At 42.5% G+C, this 18,035-nt stretch overlaps 1 protein-coding gene across 2 annotated transcripts in view; it reads right to left on the bottom strand.

The window, feature by feature from the left end:
- wnk3 (WNK lysine deficient protein kinase 3) overlaps window positions 1-18,035 on the bottom strand; it is a 59,225-nt gene that overhangs the window by 14,683 nt on the left and 26,507 nt on the right. For both annotated transcript variants that reach the window (XM_072656535.1, XM_072656536.1), the window contains exons 3-11: window positions 9,695-9,867; window positions 9,019-9,239; window positions 8,157-8,314; window positions 7,857-7,945; window positions 7,527-7,746; window positions 6,709-7,012; window positions 5,905-6,032; window positions 5,435-5,656; window positions 181-4,137 (exon numbers count right to left, since the gene is read on the bottom strand). In XM_072656535.1, the coding sequence (XP_072512636.1) occupies window positions 181-4,137; window positions 5,435-5,656; window positions 5,905-6,032; window positions 6,709-7,012; window positions 7,527-7,746; window positions 7,857-7,945; window positions 8,157-8,314; window positions 9,019-9,239; window positions 9,695-9,867 (5,472 nt within the window). The remainder of the gene's footprint in view (window positions 1-180; window positions 4,138-5,434; window positions 5,657-5,904; window positions 6,033-6,708; window positions 7,013-7,526; window positions 7,747-7,856; window positions 7,946-8,156; window positions 8,315-9,018; window positions 9,240-9,694; window positions 9,868-18,035) is intronic.

The raw sequence follows: 18,035 nt of genomic DNA, 5'->3' as shown, positions 1-18,035 counted from the left end.
TTTGTAAGTACATATATTTAGTGGGTGTAAAATATTTTGATTAAAAGCATATAGGGTATTAAATTATAATAAACTGAACTGGGGGGGGTATCATTACACACTTTTTTTTAGCGGTACAGGATATCCTATTGTGCAGTTATAAAATACAGTTGTTACTTTAACAGGGATTTGGTTTTGTACCTGTGCAATGCCCAGCAATGCAGAGTCACAGTCTGCCAGTGAAGTCGGGGGAAAGGCAGGGCCATTAGCACCAAGGGACTGTGAAGCATTGACAGGAGGAGGGGAGGTAGGAACCATATCAGTTAGACCAGCATGGCTTTGCTGTGCCTCACTCTCCTGTGGGGCACGGGGTTCTGATGCTGGGGGAGCAGGCTGGACACTTGTTAGGGTGGTAGATGTGTGAAAGGAGGTATGGGATGGACTGGAGGGTATTTGTGAGGGTTGAAATGCAGCTTGCGGGTAAGGTAGCTCCACAAATGTGCCTGGGGACTCAGTGTGTGTCTGTGTGTGACAGTGTGCCTGGGTTTGAACACGTGTCTGTGTGTGGGTATGGGTTTGTGTCTGGGTGCTTGTCTGGGTGTGAGTATTGGCAGGGTGAATTGTTTGAGGCTGGTGTTGTGGGGAAGAAGGTGGACCTGCGACAACCTGACTGTAAAGTGGGGTAGTCCGTGTCTGAGGAATCTGGCTTGGTGGGACCTGTGTAGGAACCACAGGGTTTAAGACAGATGCTAGCTGAGATGTCTGATGATTGAGATCTAGTACCACTGCTGCTTGCTGTGATGGAACAGACTGCTGCACAGATGACAAAACTGCCTGAGTCTGAAGCTGCGTTTGTGCTGGTTGCTGCTGAGCTTGCTGTATCTGCTGTTCATAGTGTTGAGAAACTTGAGGTTGTACAGGTGGAATAGGCTGCATGACAGTCTGCAGTGCCACACTAACTGGCTGTTGCTGTGTCTGAACTTGAATCTGCGCCTGGCCTGCCTGCTGCAAGTACTGCTGAGTAGTAGTCAGGGTGGTGGGAACTACAGCAGCTGAGGAAGCAGCAATAGCACTTCCCACTGATCCGGGAGACTGCCCTGTTTGGTGATACTGCTGAGGTGGAATTTGATGCTGCTGTGCACTGTGTCTAAGGTCCATCCGAACTGGCTGAATGGTCTGCTGACTGAGCTGCGGAGCTTGGGTGTACTGTGCTGTCAGTATGGTAGAAGGGCCCTGAACTTGAGGCTGTATCTGGCTTGGTAAGTGAGCTGCAGGAGCTACTGTTGGGACTTGACAAAGGACCGAAGCTACAGCCTGAGGTGGTACAACTTGAGTTGGAAGACTCTGTCCCTGTATGACCATTTGAGCTTGTGTTTGGGCTGGGACAGAGTGGGGTTGTATTTGTGGTTGTACTGGTGCCTGAGTCAGTACTGGAGCTTGGATTTGTTGGGTTGCTTGAGGAATCTGAAACTGGGTTGGCTGAGTCTGCACCATAGCTGGAACCACTGACTGCGGTGCTGGGTGACTCTGGATCTGTACTGGGATTTGACCATGAATTTGCGCAACAGAATCACCTTGAATCTTCTGTTGCATTTGTGCTTGAGTCTGAGCTGTTGAAGGGGCTGGAATAACCTGCTGAATGTGTACTGGGGTTTGCATCTGACTTGGAATCTGGGAACTAACCATTTGTGAAGCTGCATGAACATGTGACTCCACTACAGAGGTTCTATGTTTTTGCTGTGACAGAACAGTTTGCTGCTGAATGAATGCTTGCTGCTGCTGCTGCTGCTCAATTTGTTGTTGAGTAAGGCTTGTGTGTGACTGAAGGGGTGGGGATGTAATCTGTGGAGTCACACATTGTGGTATCTGGCTTATTTGTTGAACAGTCTCAAGCATCACTGTTTGTTTCTCGCCACTGTTACGTTGTCCAAGGGCTGCTTGTTGCTCCAACTGTTGATGCTGTTGTTGTAGTAACAAGGCTTGCTGTTGTAGTTGCTGCTGTTCCTGCTGTTGCTTGAGTAGAGCCTGCTGCTGCTGTTGTACAGTCTCTAGAGTGACAGCCTTCTGTTGCCCACTGAGATGATGCCCAAGAGCTGTTTGTTGTTCCAACTGTTGGTGGTGCTGTTGTTGTTGTAGTAACAAGGCTTGCTGTTGTTCTTGCTGATGTTTGAGTAGAGCCTGCTGCTGCTGTTGTACAGTCTCTAGAGTGATAGCGTTCTGTTGCCCACTGAGATGTTGACCAAGAGCTGTTTGTTGCTCCAACTGTTGGTGGTGCTGCTGTTGTTGTTGTTTTAGTATCAATGCTTGCTGTTGCTGCTGTTCCTGCTGTTGCTTGAGTAGAGCCTGCTGCTGCTGTTGTACAGTCTCAAGAGTGAGAGCTTTCTGCTGTCCACTGTGATGCTGCCCAAGAGCTGTTTGTGCATCCAACGGCTGTTGCTGTTGTTGTAACAGCAAGGCTTGCTGTTGCATCTGCTGCTGTTCCTGCTGTTGCTTAAGTAGAGCCTGTTGCTGCAACTCTATATGTTGTTGTTGTAGCAGTGTCTGCTGTTGCAACTGCTGTTCTCTCTGTTGGTGTAGTAACACCTGCTGTTGTTGATCAATCTGAGGTGGAAATGCTTGTTGCTCTGTCTGAGACTGAGTAAGTTGTGACTGTGAAGTTTGCTGCAGGACAGGTTGCTGTTGTTGTTGCTGTTCAAACTGTTGTTGCTGCCGGAGCAAAGCTTGCTGATGCTCCAACTGTTGCTGTTGTAACAGAGCTTGCTGTTTCTCCAACTGTTGTTGTTGCTGTTGGAGTAATGCTTGTTGCTGTTGCTGTAAAATAGCTTGTTTTTGCTGTTGCTCTAGCTGTTGTTGCTGTAATAGAGCTTGCTGTTGCTGCTCTAGCTGCTGTTGTTTCAAGAGTGCCTGTTGTTGTTCTAACTGTTGTTGCACAAGAGCCTGTTGCTCAAGCTGCTGTTGCTGCAACAATGCTTGTTGTTCTAACTGTGGTTGTTGTTTTTGCTTCAACAAAGTGTGTTGCTGTTCATACTGTTGTTGTTGGTGTAAAAGAGTTTGCTGCTGCTCCAACTGCTGTTGCTGCAACAGTGCCTGTTGTTGCTCTAAATGCTGCTGCAAAAGCACCTGTTGCTGTCGTTGCTGCTCGACCTGTTGTAAAATAGCTTGCTGTTGCTCTATTTGCTGTTTCTGCTGCTGTAGAGTTTGCTGTTGTTGTTCCATCTTCTGCTGAACTACAGCATTTTGCTGTTGCTGAATAAGCATTTGTCGTTGCTCTATCTGTTGCTGCTGTTGTAAACACACTTGCTGTTGCTTTTGTTGTTCCATTTGCTGTTGTATAGCAAGTGTGGCTTGTTGTTTCTCTACAATTTGTAATGGCTGAGGGGTTGCCACCAGCATTGCCGGTTGCTGTAACATGGTCTGCTCTTGTGGTTCACCTGGCCGTGGCACGTAAATCGGTTGATTCTGCTGTGGTTGCAGTAACAACTGTGGTTTCTGCTGTTGGTGTTCCATTGAGGGTTGCTGTATTGACACCTGCTGCTGGACTTGTGGCTGAATTACTGGTTGCTGTGGCACTCCTCCCAGCTGCTGAGTGTATATCTGCTGCTGTGACTCTATCTGCTGAGAATGAGCCAAAGTCTGCTGTTGCTGTTGTGGGATGTATGGCTGCTGAGTTGCCCTTGAATGCAGCTGCTGCTCTGCCAAAGCCACCTGTGGTTGCTCTATTTGCAGGGGTTGTATTCCTGATGAAGCAGGAGGCTGCTGCAGTAATATGCTTTGCCGCTGAAGCTGGTCCATCTGTTGTTGTAAAAGGACTACTTGGGGTTGTGGCTTTACAGCTGCTTGTATTGATTGTGGTGGCTGTTGTAACAGTGTAGTCTGTGGATCTAACACTATGTGTTGTGGCTGAACTGTGGTTTGTTGGGGCACAATTTCAGGTTGCTGCACTGGTGCGTTAGGCTGTGTCTGTTGAGTTTGTGGCATCATGCTACTTAATGTTGATCCTATGGGTTCCCCAGCAGAAATGGAAGAAGACAAGACATTAATGGGTGCTATAGGGGTTATGTATGACTGTGACTGTATGAGAGAAGCATGGGGTGTTGCTGCCTCTACTGGCTGGTGGAGAGGCATTTGTGGTACATCTGTGGAAAACTGGGCAAGGGACTGCAGATATGCATTAAGATTGCAATGATTGGGGAGTGCGAGTGAGTGTGAGTGTGGAAAGGAAATGATTGTGGGAGAGAAAGGGTTGAGGGAAAAAGAAAGAGCAAGATTAAGCATTAGTATAAGTCATTAATCATCCAGGGGTAACAGGACAATGTGCAATTTAAGGTTTAGTACATACCACCAACATAACTATATGCAAAACGTATGCTATTTAAACTTCTGGTTGCCCTTTTCTAAGTAGAAACTAAATTATACATTTTAAAGTATAAAAGTATTCAAGTACTTTAAATATTTTTTTTTTCTAATTTTTTGGTGATTATCAATTCCCAATTACTGGCTAGAACTCCCCCTTTCACGTAGTGCTACCAGTGTTGTGAACTGCTGCGAATGCAACATTTGATGGCTAAATATGGTTGGACCTATCAGTCCTGTTACATTAGCTAACAGACATCCACACTGGATAGCAATATGCAGAGTGATGGGGGGAGAAGGTGGACCACCCTACCCAACCAGAAAAAGTAATTCCAATGAAACTCTTTGGGACCCGTAGCCATGAAAGGCTGTGGCATCACGGGGTCGAACTAGTGATCTGATGATGGGGAGCCACTTTTTTAAATAGCTTTTAAACAAAAAAAAAAACCTGAAAATTAGATTAGCAATCATCACAGAATTCAGGACATGATCATGCAAGTGGTAAAGCTTGCATGGTTTTCACCCCATCATGCTTACCAGCACCACACCACACTGGCATGATTTCTTTCAATGCTGATGCTACTGTTTAGTTGAGCCAGGGGTTTAATCCTCTTGGCTCAAGCACATACACTATATGGACAAAAGTACCAGAAGCTAGCAATGTTGACTCCTCATGAAACTTACAATGCGCCAGGTTCCTGATTATTAGATCAGAGTGGTGCTACACACTTCAGCATGATAGTGGAAAAATCATGTTAGTTGCAACTGAGCGATGTGGAAATTTAACACCACATGCATCATTCAAATCTAATATAACTCACTGCAAGATAACACTGTCTTCGCACAGAGGTGGGTCCATATGTCCCATAAACCATGAAAATCCATTCCAAGAATTTAAATAAAAACATTTTTGGGCTGAATGTCTAATGTAGGTATACCGGCACTTCCTAATGAAGTCTCCCTGGATACTCACAGACAAGTCTAATATACAATACAAGCATCTACATTTTGTATATTAATATATTATTGTGTCCAGTAATATTCTGTCAAAGAGGGAAAATAAATAGCTAAATGAGAAGCTGGACACAAGGGAGACATTCACCTGAGAATACTGCTGCGGCACACCAGATGAGACCTGTGTTGCCATAGCGACTGGTTGAATGAAAGTCTGTGCCACAGGAATGTTAGCAGCCCCACCACCACTTTGGCCAATGGACATGCCAGATGTCCCAACACTCTGACCAATAGGCACATTTGGAACCCCTCCGCTCTGACCAATAGGAACCATCTGGGGGTGAGATGCTACCCCTGCACTCTGCACTACCTGATAAATAAAGAAACATTGCATATCCAGAAAAGCTTATGTTAATTTAACAAAATGTGTTTGTTTGTTGTTAATGTGTTATTTTAAAACTGGTGGTAAAAAGAGTGACAGTGTTATCACTCTTTTTGTGCATGTTTTTGTGCACTAAAACAAACAAACAAACAAACAATAAAACTAACTCTACAACAACACGAGATCCTGTAAGACATGCAGGTAGTGAGAATGGTTCTCAGTAAAGCAATACGTACAGAGGTTCCAGCAGGGTAGTTTGTCTGAGCATGAGCATAAGGGTTCCCCGAATCTCCTGGTAAGGAATAGGCTTGGCTCTGTCCACTTGCGAATGATTCTCCACTGACTGCAGAATGGCTCTCCACATCTGAAAATGGAAGAAATCTGAATTTATTCTTCTATTCTAATGGGGGCCAGGGGCCACAGTCCAGCAAACTTTGCTGATTTTCCTGCTCCAACAGACCTACTAAAACGAATTGAATCAAGTGAGCTTGAGCAGGAAAAGCACAAAACTGTGAAGGACTGTGGCTCTTTTTTAAAACAAAAACATGATTTTGTACTAAAATTAAAGCCACTGGCAACACATCATGATGTATATATTTTTTGTATAATACTAAATTTGGGTGTTAAGTGAAGTGTTCAGCAAAGTTTAAAGAGACAACAAAGCAGAAATAGCACAAAAATGCACTTATAAGACCTGTACTTTTGAGGGACCTGATAAGTTAGATTCACTGAATTAGAAAGAAGAGGCTTTAAAGCAAATACTGTGGTGGTAACTTACGCTACAACTACAAACATCCTCCCTTTAAATGTATATGTATGAGGAAGAGAAATTCGCTTTGTTAGTGCATACATCAAACCTAAAACAAAAGGTTTTGTGTCCTGTCTTTATATATTTACCTAAAGCTAATGGTAAATCACTTATTTGAGAACTCACTGTCATTTACCGCGATCCCTATGATTTTTAGCGACTGGAACTGAACACAGAACAATGATCTTATTAGAAATGCAATTAATGTATCCTGGGGTGAAATATCTGTTACCTGTAGCGCCAAATGTGGTGCTGCTTTGGATCTGCTGTCGAACGTGTTGGTCCACCTCTGGAAGGTCCTCTGCCTCCCCCTGCCCCCCAGTGGCACCTGCAGGTACAGCAGCTGGAGAAGCAGTAGCCCCAGGGCCCAGCGATGTGGGGTGCACACAAGCAGGGGGATTAGCAGAGGAGTCCCGGCGCTCTTCCAGACCCTGCTGCTGTCGTTTCTCACGAGACTTCTTAATCTGAGTGACCCTGTCTCTTATTGACTTTCCCACCACTTTCGCATCACTCTCATGGAAAAAACCAGACTTTACCTGGAGAGCATAAGTTAGAAAGAGACAAAGAGTGCGAGAGTAACCCAATTATCCAAAGTTCACATCAACATTGGATACAGTTGTAAAGCAACTAATTCCAATACTTACAAACTTGACCACACAAAATGCATTTGAATGCACAGCAAAACACAGAATCATAATTCTGCTGGATTTGTATAGTTTGATATCTAACCAGTGTTTTTAGCAGTCTGCAAATAACCAGCTACAATGTGTCTTCAACTAATGCCGCCCTACTTGCTTATGACTCAAAAATGGCTTGCGATGCTGAAAAAATATCTAGGTGGCCTTAATCACGGCATATACTCAGCACACAATGAAAAAAAGAGTAACATAGGTAGGAGATAGAATGTAGAAGAATGTAGGTCAGGTAGAGTAAGGTTCAGTGATAAATAGGATGCGGTGCCATATTCGATGTAATTTCCCCTCTTTGTCTGTCTCCCAGCCCTCTGCCTTTACCTCCTTCTCTGTCCTTAATTAGCCTAACCAATCTCACCATCTCCAGTGCCACCTCCTCGGCACTGTCATTCTCCAGGTCATAGCTGAACTCGATGGCCTCGTTGTCCTTGTGTTTTCCCTTCAGCTTCTTGGGTTCTTCCACCCAGATACGCAGAGCTAGGCAGTCCTGGCAGCCTGTGTCCTCCTCGGCCAGCTCCACTCGCACTCCTGTGTCCTCTCCAAAGAAGGCATGGTTCAGGAGGTCCTTAATGGAAAGCCTATGGGGATAACATTGATGCAAAGATGACATGAAATATTGTCTTTCTCTTCTAGATGAACATTTCTGGGAGCCACACAAACATGCATACATGTACATAGACATGCTTACCGTTCGCCTCTGTTCTGCCGAATGCAACCCTCAATGATTTCCTTAATTTCTGGGTCATTTACTTTGTCAAAGCTGGCAGGCTTGATCCCCTGTGAAGAGAGACAGCTTACATACAGTTTGTGATTCATTTCATTTTACCTCCTGCTGCCTCCTTCAGGAGGCAACAATCAACTGGGTCAGTCAACTTTATAGGTGTAGATGACTAACAGAAATAAACCTTAGTGCTGTCATTAAAGTTTAAGATTCTACCACACCACTTTAACTATAGACCACATAAGATAATACAATCAAGACCCTTACACTGGTGACTTTGCGGTAGATCTGAGCAGCATTCTGGCACTCTGAATAGGGGTACTCAGATGTTGCCATCTCAAGCATGCACATGCCAAAGGCGTAGACATCCACAGACTCATCGTAGTGCTCCTCATACATCTCTGGTGCCATGAACTCTGGGGTACCTGGGCAATATCACAACTGTTAATAACAAAATAACAATTCTATAGTTTTTAATTATTAAAGCAGCATTACAGTTGAGGAGTGTAATTCTCGTTTAATTGATGTAAATACAAATCATGCTTTGAGCTCTCCCTGTGGTACCCCCTTGTAAGTGTACAATCAGAAAGCTTTTACAGCTGTTATTTTAAGGTAAAAGTGCTACATAATGTTGCTTTAAGGAACTGTTTCTAGAGAAACTGGCTGGCTTCTGAACAGAGACATGACTGGATGAAGGCTGGGCAATAAAACATTTCTCATTATGGTAAAACTTTTGTAAATTGCTTTAGTTTTGCTTTAGTGAAGCGGCAGCGCGTCTGTCTCGCGATGCGGCGGCCTCGGTTCGATTCCCGGGTTGCTTTATTTTTGCCTCAGTTTTGCCTGCTTTAAGATCAAGTGCTCTGCACTTCGGGCCGTGGGTCATGTGATTGTGGTAGCTTACTTGGTAGCGTGTTAGCCCACCCAACACGGCAGCCTGGGTTCAAACCCTGCAGTAGGTGAGCACCACATTACACCAAATGAGGTTAAGACCGAGATGAGACTGAGAGAGAAGGCCGAGACCACTTGTTTATGGTCTTGAGACTGGTCTCAAGTACTACAACACTACCACGCCCCCCTCAAAAACAATAATTAGGATGCTCCAGAACATGCAAAGATGAAGTCAACTCACCTATGACACTCTTGGCAAAGGAGGTTCTCATAAGCGTGGCCAGGCCCAGATCTCCAATCTTCACTGAGCCAGTGGGACCTGTGATGAAGATGTTGTCACATTTGAGGTCCCGGTGTACAATCGGTGGCGTACGTGTGTGTAGGAACTGCAGGCCCTTCAGGATCTGTCTGCACCAGCTGCGCAACACCTTTGGCTTCATCACCTTAAAGCGCTTTAGATATCTATAAAATGAACAGGCACCAAAGCAGTCACTCGTAACAGGTGAGTCACAGTGCTAGGCTTTTACAAAGAATATTTGTGACAAGATCTGTTATACCAACACAGCACCACGCATTCACTTCACTTTAACAGTCAAAGCAAAAATCTGTGGTGAAACTCCTAACCTTAAAACACTGCTAGCAATACAGTTTAACTAATATTAATGAATAAGCTAGTAAGCGCAAGCAAATTAGCTCATGCTACTACATCTTCACTACTTTTGGGTGGAGAATACTTTGCAGCATATCACCATAGAAACAAGACTATGTCAGGAAAGAGCTACAGAGCAGAAGTACCTCTTATGCTCAGCTCCACACTGTTCTGTCGCTATAGCCTTCAGATTATAAATAACTTGAAGATGTGACTCAGGAAAGAGGACACAAACAGCAAAGAGAAAAGAGAAAGCACGAGCACTGACGTTTTAAGTGTTCCCGAGGTCATGAGCTCGGTGACTAGAACGATGCACTTCTTTCCTCGCAGCACTGACTCCCAGGAATCATAGAAGCGCACAATGTTGGGGTGCTGCAGACCCTTCAGCATCTCTGCCTCTTCTTTAAAGCGCTGCTGCTCCGCCTTGGTCAGCTTCCGGTCCTGAAAAACACCACATGCAGATAATGCTCATACTGGGCTTTATAGGGAAAACTGGAGATAAGATAACTATAAGGCTAATGACTGAAGGATATGAGATATTTAGCAGCATTGCGTGTTTTATTTCAGAGCCTACACACTAGATTGTCTATTGGCTTGTGTGAACTGTTCCAACAAATTAATCACATTAATGACTCATAAATACATGTCAGTTCTCTTGAGACATAATCTCAGTATCATTTAAATAATGACTGCAGAGTACAAACCAACAGTTAATTCATAGTTCATTATTAATTATGGGTCCCATGGCACAGTTGTAGGCAGGGAGCTTCAGAGCTACTGGCTGCTGTGTGAATTTGAGTTCCCTTTTAAAAAATGTGCTTGGAGAGAGGAATGCTAAAGGCTTTGTGTCCATTCACTTTTACTGCAAGAATGTAACCCTCCTAAATACGCTAGGTTATTTTGGCTACCTGCCAAACCTCTGCCATTGGCTGCACTGTGCAGGGCTTTGGGGAGTTTTGGGGAGTGGGAGAGGGGGTTAACTATTTGGATGGATGCATGCTTGTCTTTGCTGCGGCTGACCACAGCAAAATGTTTGCTTCAGCACTGGCATTCAGTTGGTATCCGGCATCAAAACAGAGATGTGTAATCCTGCTCCTATGGCTCTGTTCAGTATCGACCAGCAGAGGGCGCAAGTAAGGAACAGTTGTGTGAGTGGTGAGGCAACACCCAGCTGTAGCCGGTAACAACACATTTCTGCTGCGTTGGCCGTGATCGCCTTGCCCCGGTGCGGCGGATGTGCCCCAAATCCCCTCTCTGGCACTGGGTGCTGGGAATGGCACAGCTAAACACTACCGTAGGCTGATCACACAGCGACTTACAGCTCAGTTCTCAAATCACTGATCAATCCTAAAGCAGTGATGCACAGAAAAGAGCAGCTTTTAGAGCATTCACATTTCCATTAACTCCCTGGTTTAAGATGAGTAGGCAGGTCTGAGTTGCATTAATGCACACAACTCAAGGCACAGGGGGATATGTAAGGAAATTATTTTGTATATTAAGAGAGGCATGTGTTAGGGCTGCATGATGTGGACAAAATACAACATTGCGATTATAGTGTTACATTATCTCTTGTTATAGAGTTTTAAAAATAAAGGTGCTTTAAGGATTTCTTCAAAGAAGGCTGTTTCACAATGAATCATGTTTGTAATGGAGATCTGTAAATAGTGCTTTTCGTTATAGAGATCTGTAAAACGTTTTACCTTAATTACGATTAACGAACAATTATATAAGCAGCTTAAGTTGCTTAGTTGGCTCTGTGTTTGAGTTCCCATGTCTATTTTGCTTCTATGTTTGCTGGATGGGGTGGAGTCACGTGACTACACACACGTATGTTTTAAGAGGACAGTACATGAACACACATGGGGAAAGTACTAACAGAACTAAAAAAAAATATTCAAAGAATAAAAAAGGCGAAATATCTAACATGGGCAAGATTACATCGATTAGAGGTTCTGAATGTCAATTTTGATTACTTTTCAATTAACTGCAAATACTGCAGTTTTACGGTATCACAGTTTACAGTAATTCACAATTCTTCCTCCTGTTTTGTTCTTTTTCACATTATTATTATTATTATTATACACTGACCCTGAATGGTACTTTAGCATTTGAACAAAAGCTTTACTATAGTAGTAAAGCTTAAATCAATTCATTAATGCAAGTATATGCAAAATGCATCCCCTTTAAAAATAAATAAATGAGAAAATAAAAATACAGCATAAGAATAAGTAAGGTTATTTTTAGCTACTGATTATTTTCATTATGAATTAATCTGCTGATTATTTTCTACATTAATCAACTAAAAATAAAGTTTTTTTTTTCAATACATATATATGGTACGATATCCATAATTTATCATTCCATGGTATACTGGTATAACGCTGCAACCCTAATCTGGGTATTTTTTTTTCTTCCATATACCTGTAAAGAACAATACTGTTGTAACAGACAATATATTGCACACCCTGGTATGTGTCATACCTTTTTAAAGTGAAACACCTGGTACTGAATCAGTTTTGAACCTTTATAAACTTAAGAAACAGAAGATATACGGTATTACTCTGTGAGACATAATACAAATGACCCCAGGACACATGAGTCAATACAACATAACAGTAATGAGACCTTCTCCAATGTCCTTCGCGAAGGCTCACTTTAACATTTTTATATCTCGCTTGTTTTCTCATGGCTGCTCTGCTTTGCATTCAACCTACTCTGCAACCAGGGTAAACCCCTCAGGTTATGAAAGTGTGCGTGGTGTCAGGCAAATCTTTTTTAAATGTTTGCAAAAACACTGAGGACCAAACTTGAATCAGAACATTGTGAAACAAAAGAGCTGAACGTTATCATCTGTTATGCTTCAGGGTCAATTGGCAAATTAAGCCTTTATGCTCCGAATACAAATATTGCATTGTGATCACTTGACTGTTCTAGCCCTCAATGGCCACTGATGTTGTTTTAGTATGACCTGCATGGGTCAAAGTGATGAAGAGCTTAGGGGATCGAAGACAACAACAATGCCTGCTAAAGCAACATTACTAGTCAAAGATGGCAGCCAAGAGGTTCACACATTTTAACAAAACCTCACAAACACACACCAAAATGAGCTGAAAGAGGGACAGAAAGAAATGAGCTGGCTTTAATATGAATATACAAATGCTACTTTGTTTATAGCTGTTCTTATTGACTATGTGTCTCCAAGTCGGTTTTCACCGTTTTTAGTTTTTTGGTTCTCTACCTTATTTATTATCTACCACACACAAAACTGAAGTATTCAGCAAATGACTGCCTACAGGCAACTAGTCTAAGATTTGGTAATTTATCAGCATGTCTAAAACTAAAAATGAACATCCCTCAGCGCTATCTCTCTCTCTCTCTCTCTCTCTCTCTCTCTCTCTCTCTCTCTCTCTCTGTCTCTCTCTCTCTCTCTCTCTCTCTCTCTCTCTGTGTCTCTTTCTGACAGACTCAGTCAATGTCCTTTTGTGGAAGTCTTGTTTGGAGCCTTTTCCCTCTCTCCCCCTTCAAGTTTTACAAGAAACTTTATGGTCATGGCTAAAAATAAGTTCCTCTAGTTGGAACCCCTACTGTTCCCTTTCCTCCCTTCAAAAATATTCTGCAACCCCATCACAAACACACACGCACACAGCCATCCATCACAATGTGTTTACAGCATTTCATTTTGCAGCGAGGAAGTGTTGCAGTAAGGCACCTCTGAGTCTCTGAGCTTTTTTAAACCCCCCCCCCCTCAAGCTTTAGGCTGCTGTTTCTTACTTGCCTTCTCATGTTTCAACCTGTGAGCATGTTTCTCTCTGTCAATATTTGTTTACTGCAGTCCTGTGCATTAGTAACAACATGTGCTGAGCTGATTTCCACAGCCGAAATGCTTACGTGTTCATCTGAGTGCCACGTTGCACTACCATCCGCACCGGCGTCCCTGCGCCTGCACATGGTTCCTCTTGTCCACTCCATCCCAAGTGTGTTTCTGAGACAGTTCTGCAGTGTATATGCATGATGGTGGTGTGTGTATGTGTGTTTGTTTGTCTGCATGTGTCAACACCTGTCCTCTGTGTGGACGTCCCCTGTCCAGTATTGTCTTGCGGAACATTGTGTTCAGCTGCCCGTGTCAAGCCAAGGGCAGCAGTGTTAATTATGATAATTATTAGTCATGTCAGGCCAGAATGATTCACAGAATTGCACAGAAAAGCATAATCTCCAACTAACAAATGCAAGTGCCTGTATAATGAAAAGCAAAACTTCTCATGTTGTGTTTTTTTTTTTTTAATGTCTAAAAAGTCTCAAGGTAAAATAAAGTTCACTTTCCTCTTCTATAGCATCCATACATCTAGTTGCTAAACGCTGCAGCCTGTTTTAACTGCATTCATGACATTACAAATAATAAGCTTTTATACTTCTATACATATATAAAAACCTGAGAGCTGGTCAGATTATATTATCCATATTTTGCAAGTTGCAATTCTGCAGTCATAGGACCCTGCAGTTCCTCAATCAACCGCTAGCTGCCAATATGGACCTTACGCACAGCTGCAGAACTCCATTTAAGCCAGTGTTGAAATCACATGTTTTAAATGTGGTTGATTCCAAAAAGTAACATACTTTTATCTTGAGACAATGCAATTCATGCAACACTGCAAAAGCCCTGTATGATGATGCATTACCCAAGTTTACTGTGGCATCCAGCCCTGCCCTTGATCGGTTTAGGTAACTGGCTGTAAAAAAACCTGTATTTATCTCTGCCTTTTTAAAATGCAACAGCCACTTAAGGATACTTAAGAATAACCACACATCAGAAGGGGAACACAAAATTCTATGCAAGGAACCCAAATCCGGAGAAGCGAGCGGGTGCTAGGCTACAGGCTAACCTTTTAGCCGACCGGCTATGACCTCTTCATGTAGCCAACTACATACTGCACCCAAAGCACACAGAGAGGACAGCAACATGGTAAGAAATATACAAAATATACAAAAAATATATATCTAAGAAATATTCGCAAAGAATAATAACAATAATGTTCTTGTTACAGTGCTAAAAACAAAGCTTTGTTATTGATTGCTAGGCTATGTGGTTACTGTCTGCCATCACAGTGACATAAAAAAGAAATTAGAGCTCATCATTGTTTTTCTCACATACATACATGAAATACTTAGTAAATACATTATATGGCACGACGGCACTGCCCTGCACTTCTAAAACATTAAGAAAGGTTGGAAAATAGTCATGTAAAAATTAATAATGACTGCTGTTGTACATAATGTCATAATGACCTCAGGGAAAAATCGATAAAATACAAGAGAATGTAAAATATAACCCCTTGAAATACAATGCAAATATTTTTTCTCTAGGGAACAATTTCCAGAAGTGATGGTTGAGTGTTCACAAAATCAACTGTACTCTCCAAAGACATTTATTTCCAAACTCTTCTAAAAACACTACCTAATACTTAAATCCTGACCATATAATTGCAACACAATGAGGATGTCATTGGATAATTTGGTTATACATTGTGCACTCAGTACAATGATTAAGAGGGGAAAAGGTGTCAGAACAGAGAAAGGATGGACGGAAGTAGAAACAAAAAAAACGGGAGACAAGCAGAAGAGAACGAAACTGAGAAAATTATGGCAACAAAATGGGACAAAAAGGGCAAAACCAGAGGAAGCACATAAGAGAACATAAAACAATGTAGATAAGTGTGGTCTTTTGTGCTCTATTACACTGTTACAGACAGGCCTAACACTGCATAACTACACCATATGTACTGCTTACAAACTATAATACGCAGTCATCTTTACATGCAATGTAAACTGAGGATAAATCTGTCACCTGTCTTGCTACACCTCACCCTCAGTAATGCTACATACTGCAGCAATATCTAGAGATGGTTCGATGGAAGAGATACCGACGTGGATACACTTCATCCCTAATAGTATAAGCATACACTGCATACCAACAAATAGCAGAATGTTACATCACTTTATTAATTATTTTTACCAATTGCTTCTTTTTTTTCTTTTTATTTAGTCTTAGATAGTTGTTTCTTATATAGTTTATTGTGCTCATACTTTACAGTGTCTCATTAACATCTCTTTTAATATTGCGATCATATATTACTGCCACATCATCCACTTTTAATACAGACTGCCTTATTCAGAGATGGATGGACAACCTTTTTTCAGTAGGAGAGGAGACTGCTCAGGGTGACTCAACAGGGTGGTCAGACGTGTAGAACTTGATTCTGTGGTTAAGGTGGTAAAGAGGAGGACACTGCTTAAACTGCTCTACATCACAGATGATGATGGTCACCCACTGAAAATCATTATGGACTACAGAAGCAAGTTCAGTGGCAGGCTGCTGTCACAGAGCTGCTCTACAGACAGACTCAGGAGATCCTTTGTTCCGTGATGGTTCTTCAACTCTTCCTATTGGGGCCGAAAGAGGGAGGAGGATGGATGAGGACTGAGTCTCTTATGGTAAATCATAGGTTTAATCTGCACTATTTACACTTTACTGTACATCTGCACTCCAGTATCTATCTGTCTGTCTATCTGTCTATCTATCTATATATGGTTGCTGGGGAGCTGTGCCAGTTATTTGGACTGGAGCTTGTTTTTAATTCACAGCTCTGACGTCTGCCAGCGAGGCCTGCACTATTACACAAGCTCTGTTTACATGTTAAAGCCCTGGCTGCCGTTTTTAGCAGTGTGTTTGGTGAGTTGAGAGTTCAGGGTGAAAGGGACTATAACTCAGGTGGCCATAAACACTCAGCTTCTGACCCTAAACAATCAGCCTGTGCAGGGCCTGCTCCCTCCAAGGCCGGGTCAGGAGTCAGGTGGTCTCATAAAGTGCCGGCTGAGCGATCCAGCTAGTGAGCAAGTGGAAAGTCTCAGCTATGCGTGTGTCCAGCAGTATATCATTCAGTGCGTCCTCTCAGTCAGATATGAACTTCCTGCTTCTAGCTTCCCTCCCACTAAACAACCAGTCGTAATGGAATCCCCAGGGATCTGTAAGTTAATTGTGCTTGTACACAAGCCTTTCATCAGTGAATGTATTTATATGTCTTCAGGGGCTTTCTGAAAGCAGGAGGGGTGAATGGAGGGCTCACATTACAGCCATATCCAACATAATATCAACCAGCTCAAAGCATGGGCAATTCTATACTCCGCATGGAGAGGTAATGTGTATGTGTGTGTGTGAGTATGTATGTAAGTAAATTGTTTGGGAGCAAGTAAGCGATTTAGCATTTGGGGAATGTGAAGCAGCTGATGGGATTAGATTACTGTAATCTATTACAGATCAGATTAACGAGATGCACGCTGCAGCCGAAAAGGGTACACTGCACCCCTCTCTGTTATCTTCGGGTTTGTTTTGCTTGATTTGTTTGTTTTCTACTGCCGCAACAGATGACCTAGAGTACTACTCATGTAATTTCTGACATTCAGAAATAGCTGGCTTTACCTCCTTTCATAACTCATGTCAGAATGCTCTTTAATGGCATTTTCCATCATTCACAACAGCCTTCCTCCTTCACACAAAACTAGCTTGTTGACCGGTTGTCAGCTGCAAGCAATGAGGTCCTCTCTTAAACATCACAGAAAATCAATCGAGGTCCACTGGAAACACTTTAAAAGAGTCAGAGCTGTTCATGTAAAAATACTGGAGGCCTCACATTTGATCTGTTCCCATGACATCAGTTAACTGTAGACTTTGAATGCCATTTTTAGACATGAAAAGCTGACCTGTCTTCAAAGGAAAACAACGTCTGATGTACTGTATAAGACACAGTTTTTGCAAACATCTGGTTTGGTTACATCTTCTCCTCTCTTTAGCCTAATTGGATGAAATATTCAGTACTCATTAGAGTAACAAAAGGCAGAGATAATGAGGCAAGACTGAGCCAACAGTGAAACTCAAACTCAGCAGACTTGATATATCCTTCTCTACTATGTCCTTTCACTAAACATTAGTGGTGTAAAGTATCCTAGCTGACCCCCTCCCACCCCCACGGTTTGGCATGCATGTGAACCATAGATTAACTGCCTAAATTTAACTATAATACTGTGGAGTACACTGTTACTGTTGTTTCAAAATATTCATTCCCTTAAACAGATTTGATGGTTGAGCAGTTGTGTGTCACATGAACGGAGCATCTATCTGTGTAGTTCTTTGCATAATGTTATTTGTTATTTGTTTGTGCTGTGCGATTCAACCTAAGGCAGATGGGTTCTTCCGACTGAGTCTTGGTTTCTATCAAGGTTTCTTCCTCTTAGTATGAGGGAGTTTTTCCTTGCCACTGTCGGTACCACCTCCATTGTGGTGCTTGCTCATAATAGGCGTGGACCTGGATCCCTGTAAAGCACTTTGTGACAACATTTGTTGTGAAAGGCGCTATATAAATACATTTTGAATTGAATTGAATGTGGACAAACCCGGAACGGTATGTAAACACTCTGCCACAACAAAGACATATGACTAGAGCTGGAAAGATCAATCAGATATGTATCCATATTTTGCAAGCTAATGATTACCGATTACAGTACTGAGGAGATCGGTCATTAGTTGAAATATGAATGCGAGTTGTGCAAAGCTCAAC

This window comes from Salminus brasiliensis, chromosome 14 (assembly GCF_030463535.1).
Source record: "Salminus brasiliensis chromosome 14, fSalBra1.hap2, whole genome shotgun sequence".
In the NCBI taxonomy this organism is placed as follows: domain Eukaryota; kingdom Metazoa; phylum Chordata; class Actinopteri; order Characiformes; family Bryconidae; genus Salminus; species Salminus brasiliensis.
This window is presented reverse-complemented; position numbering and strand designations above follow the sequence as displayed.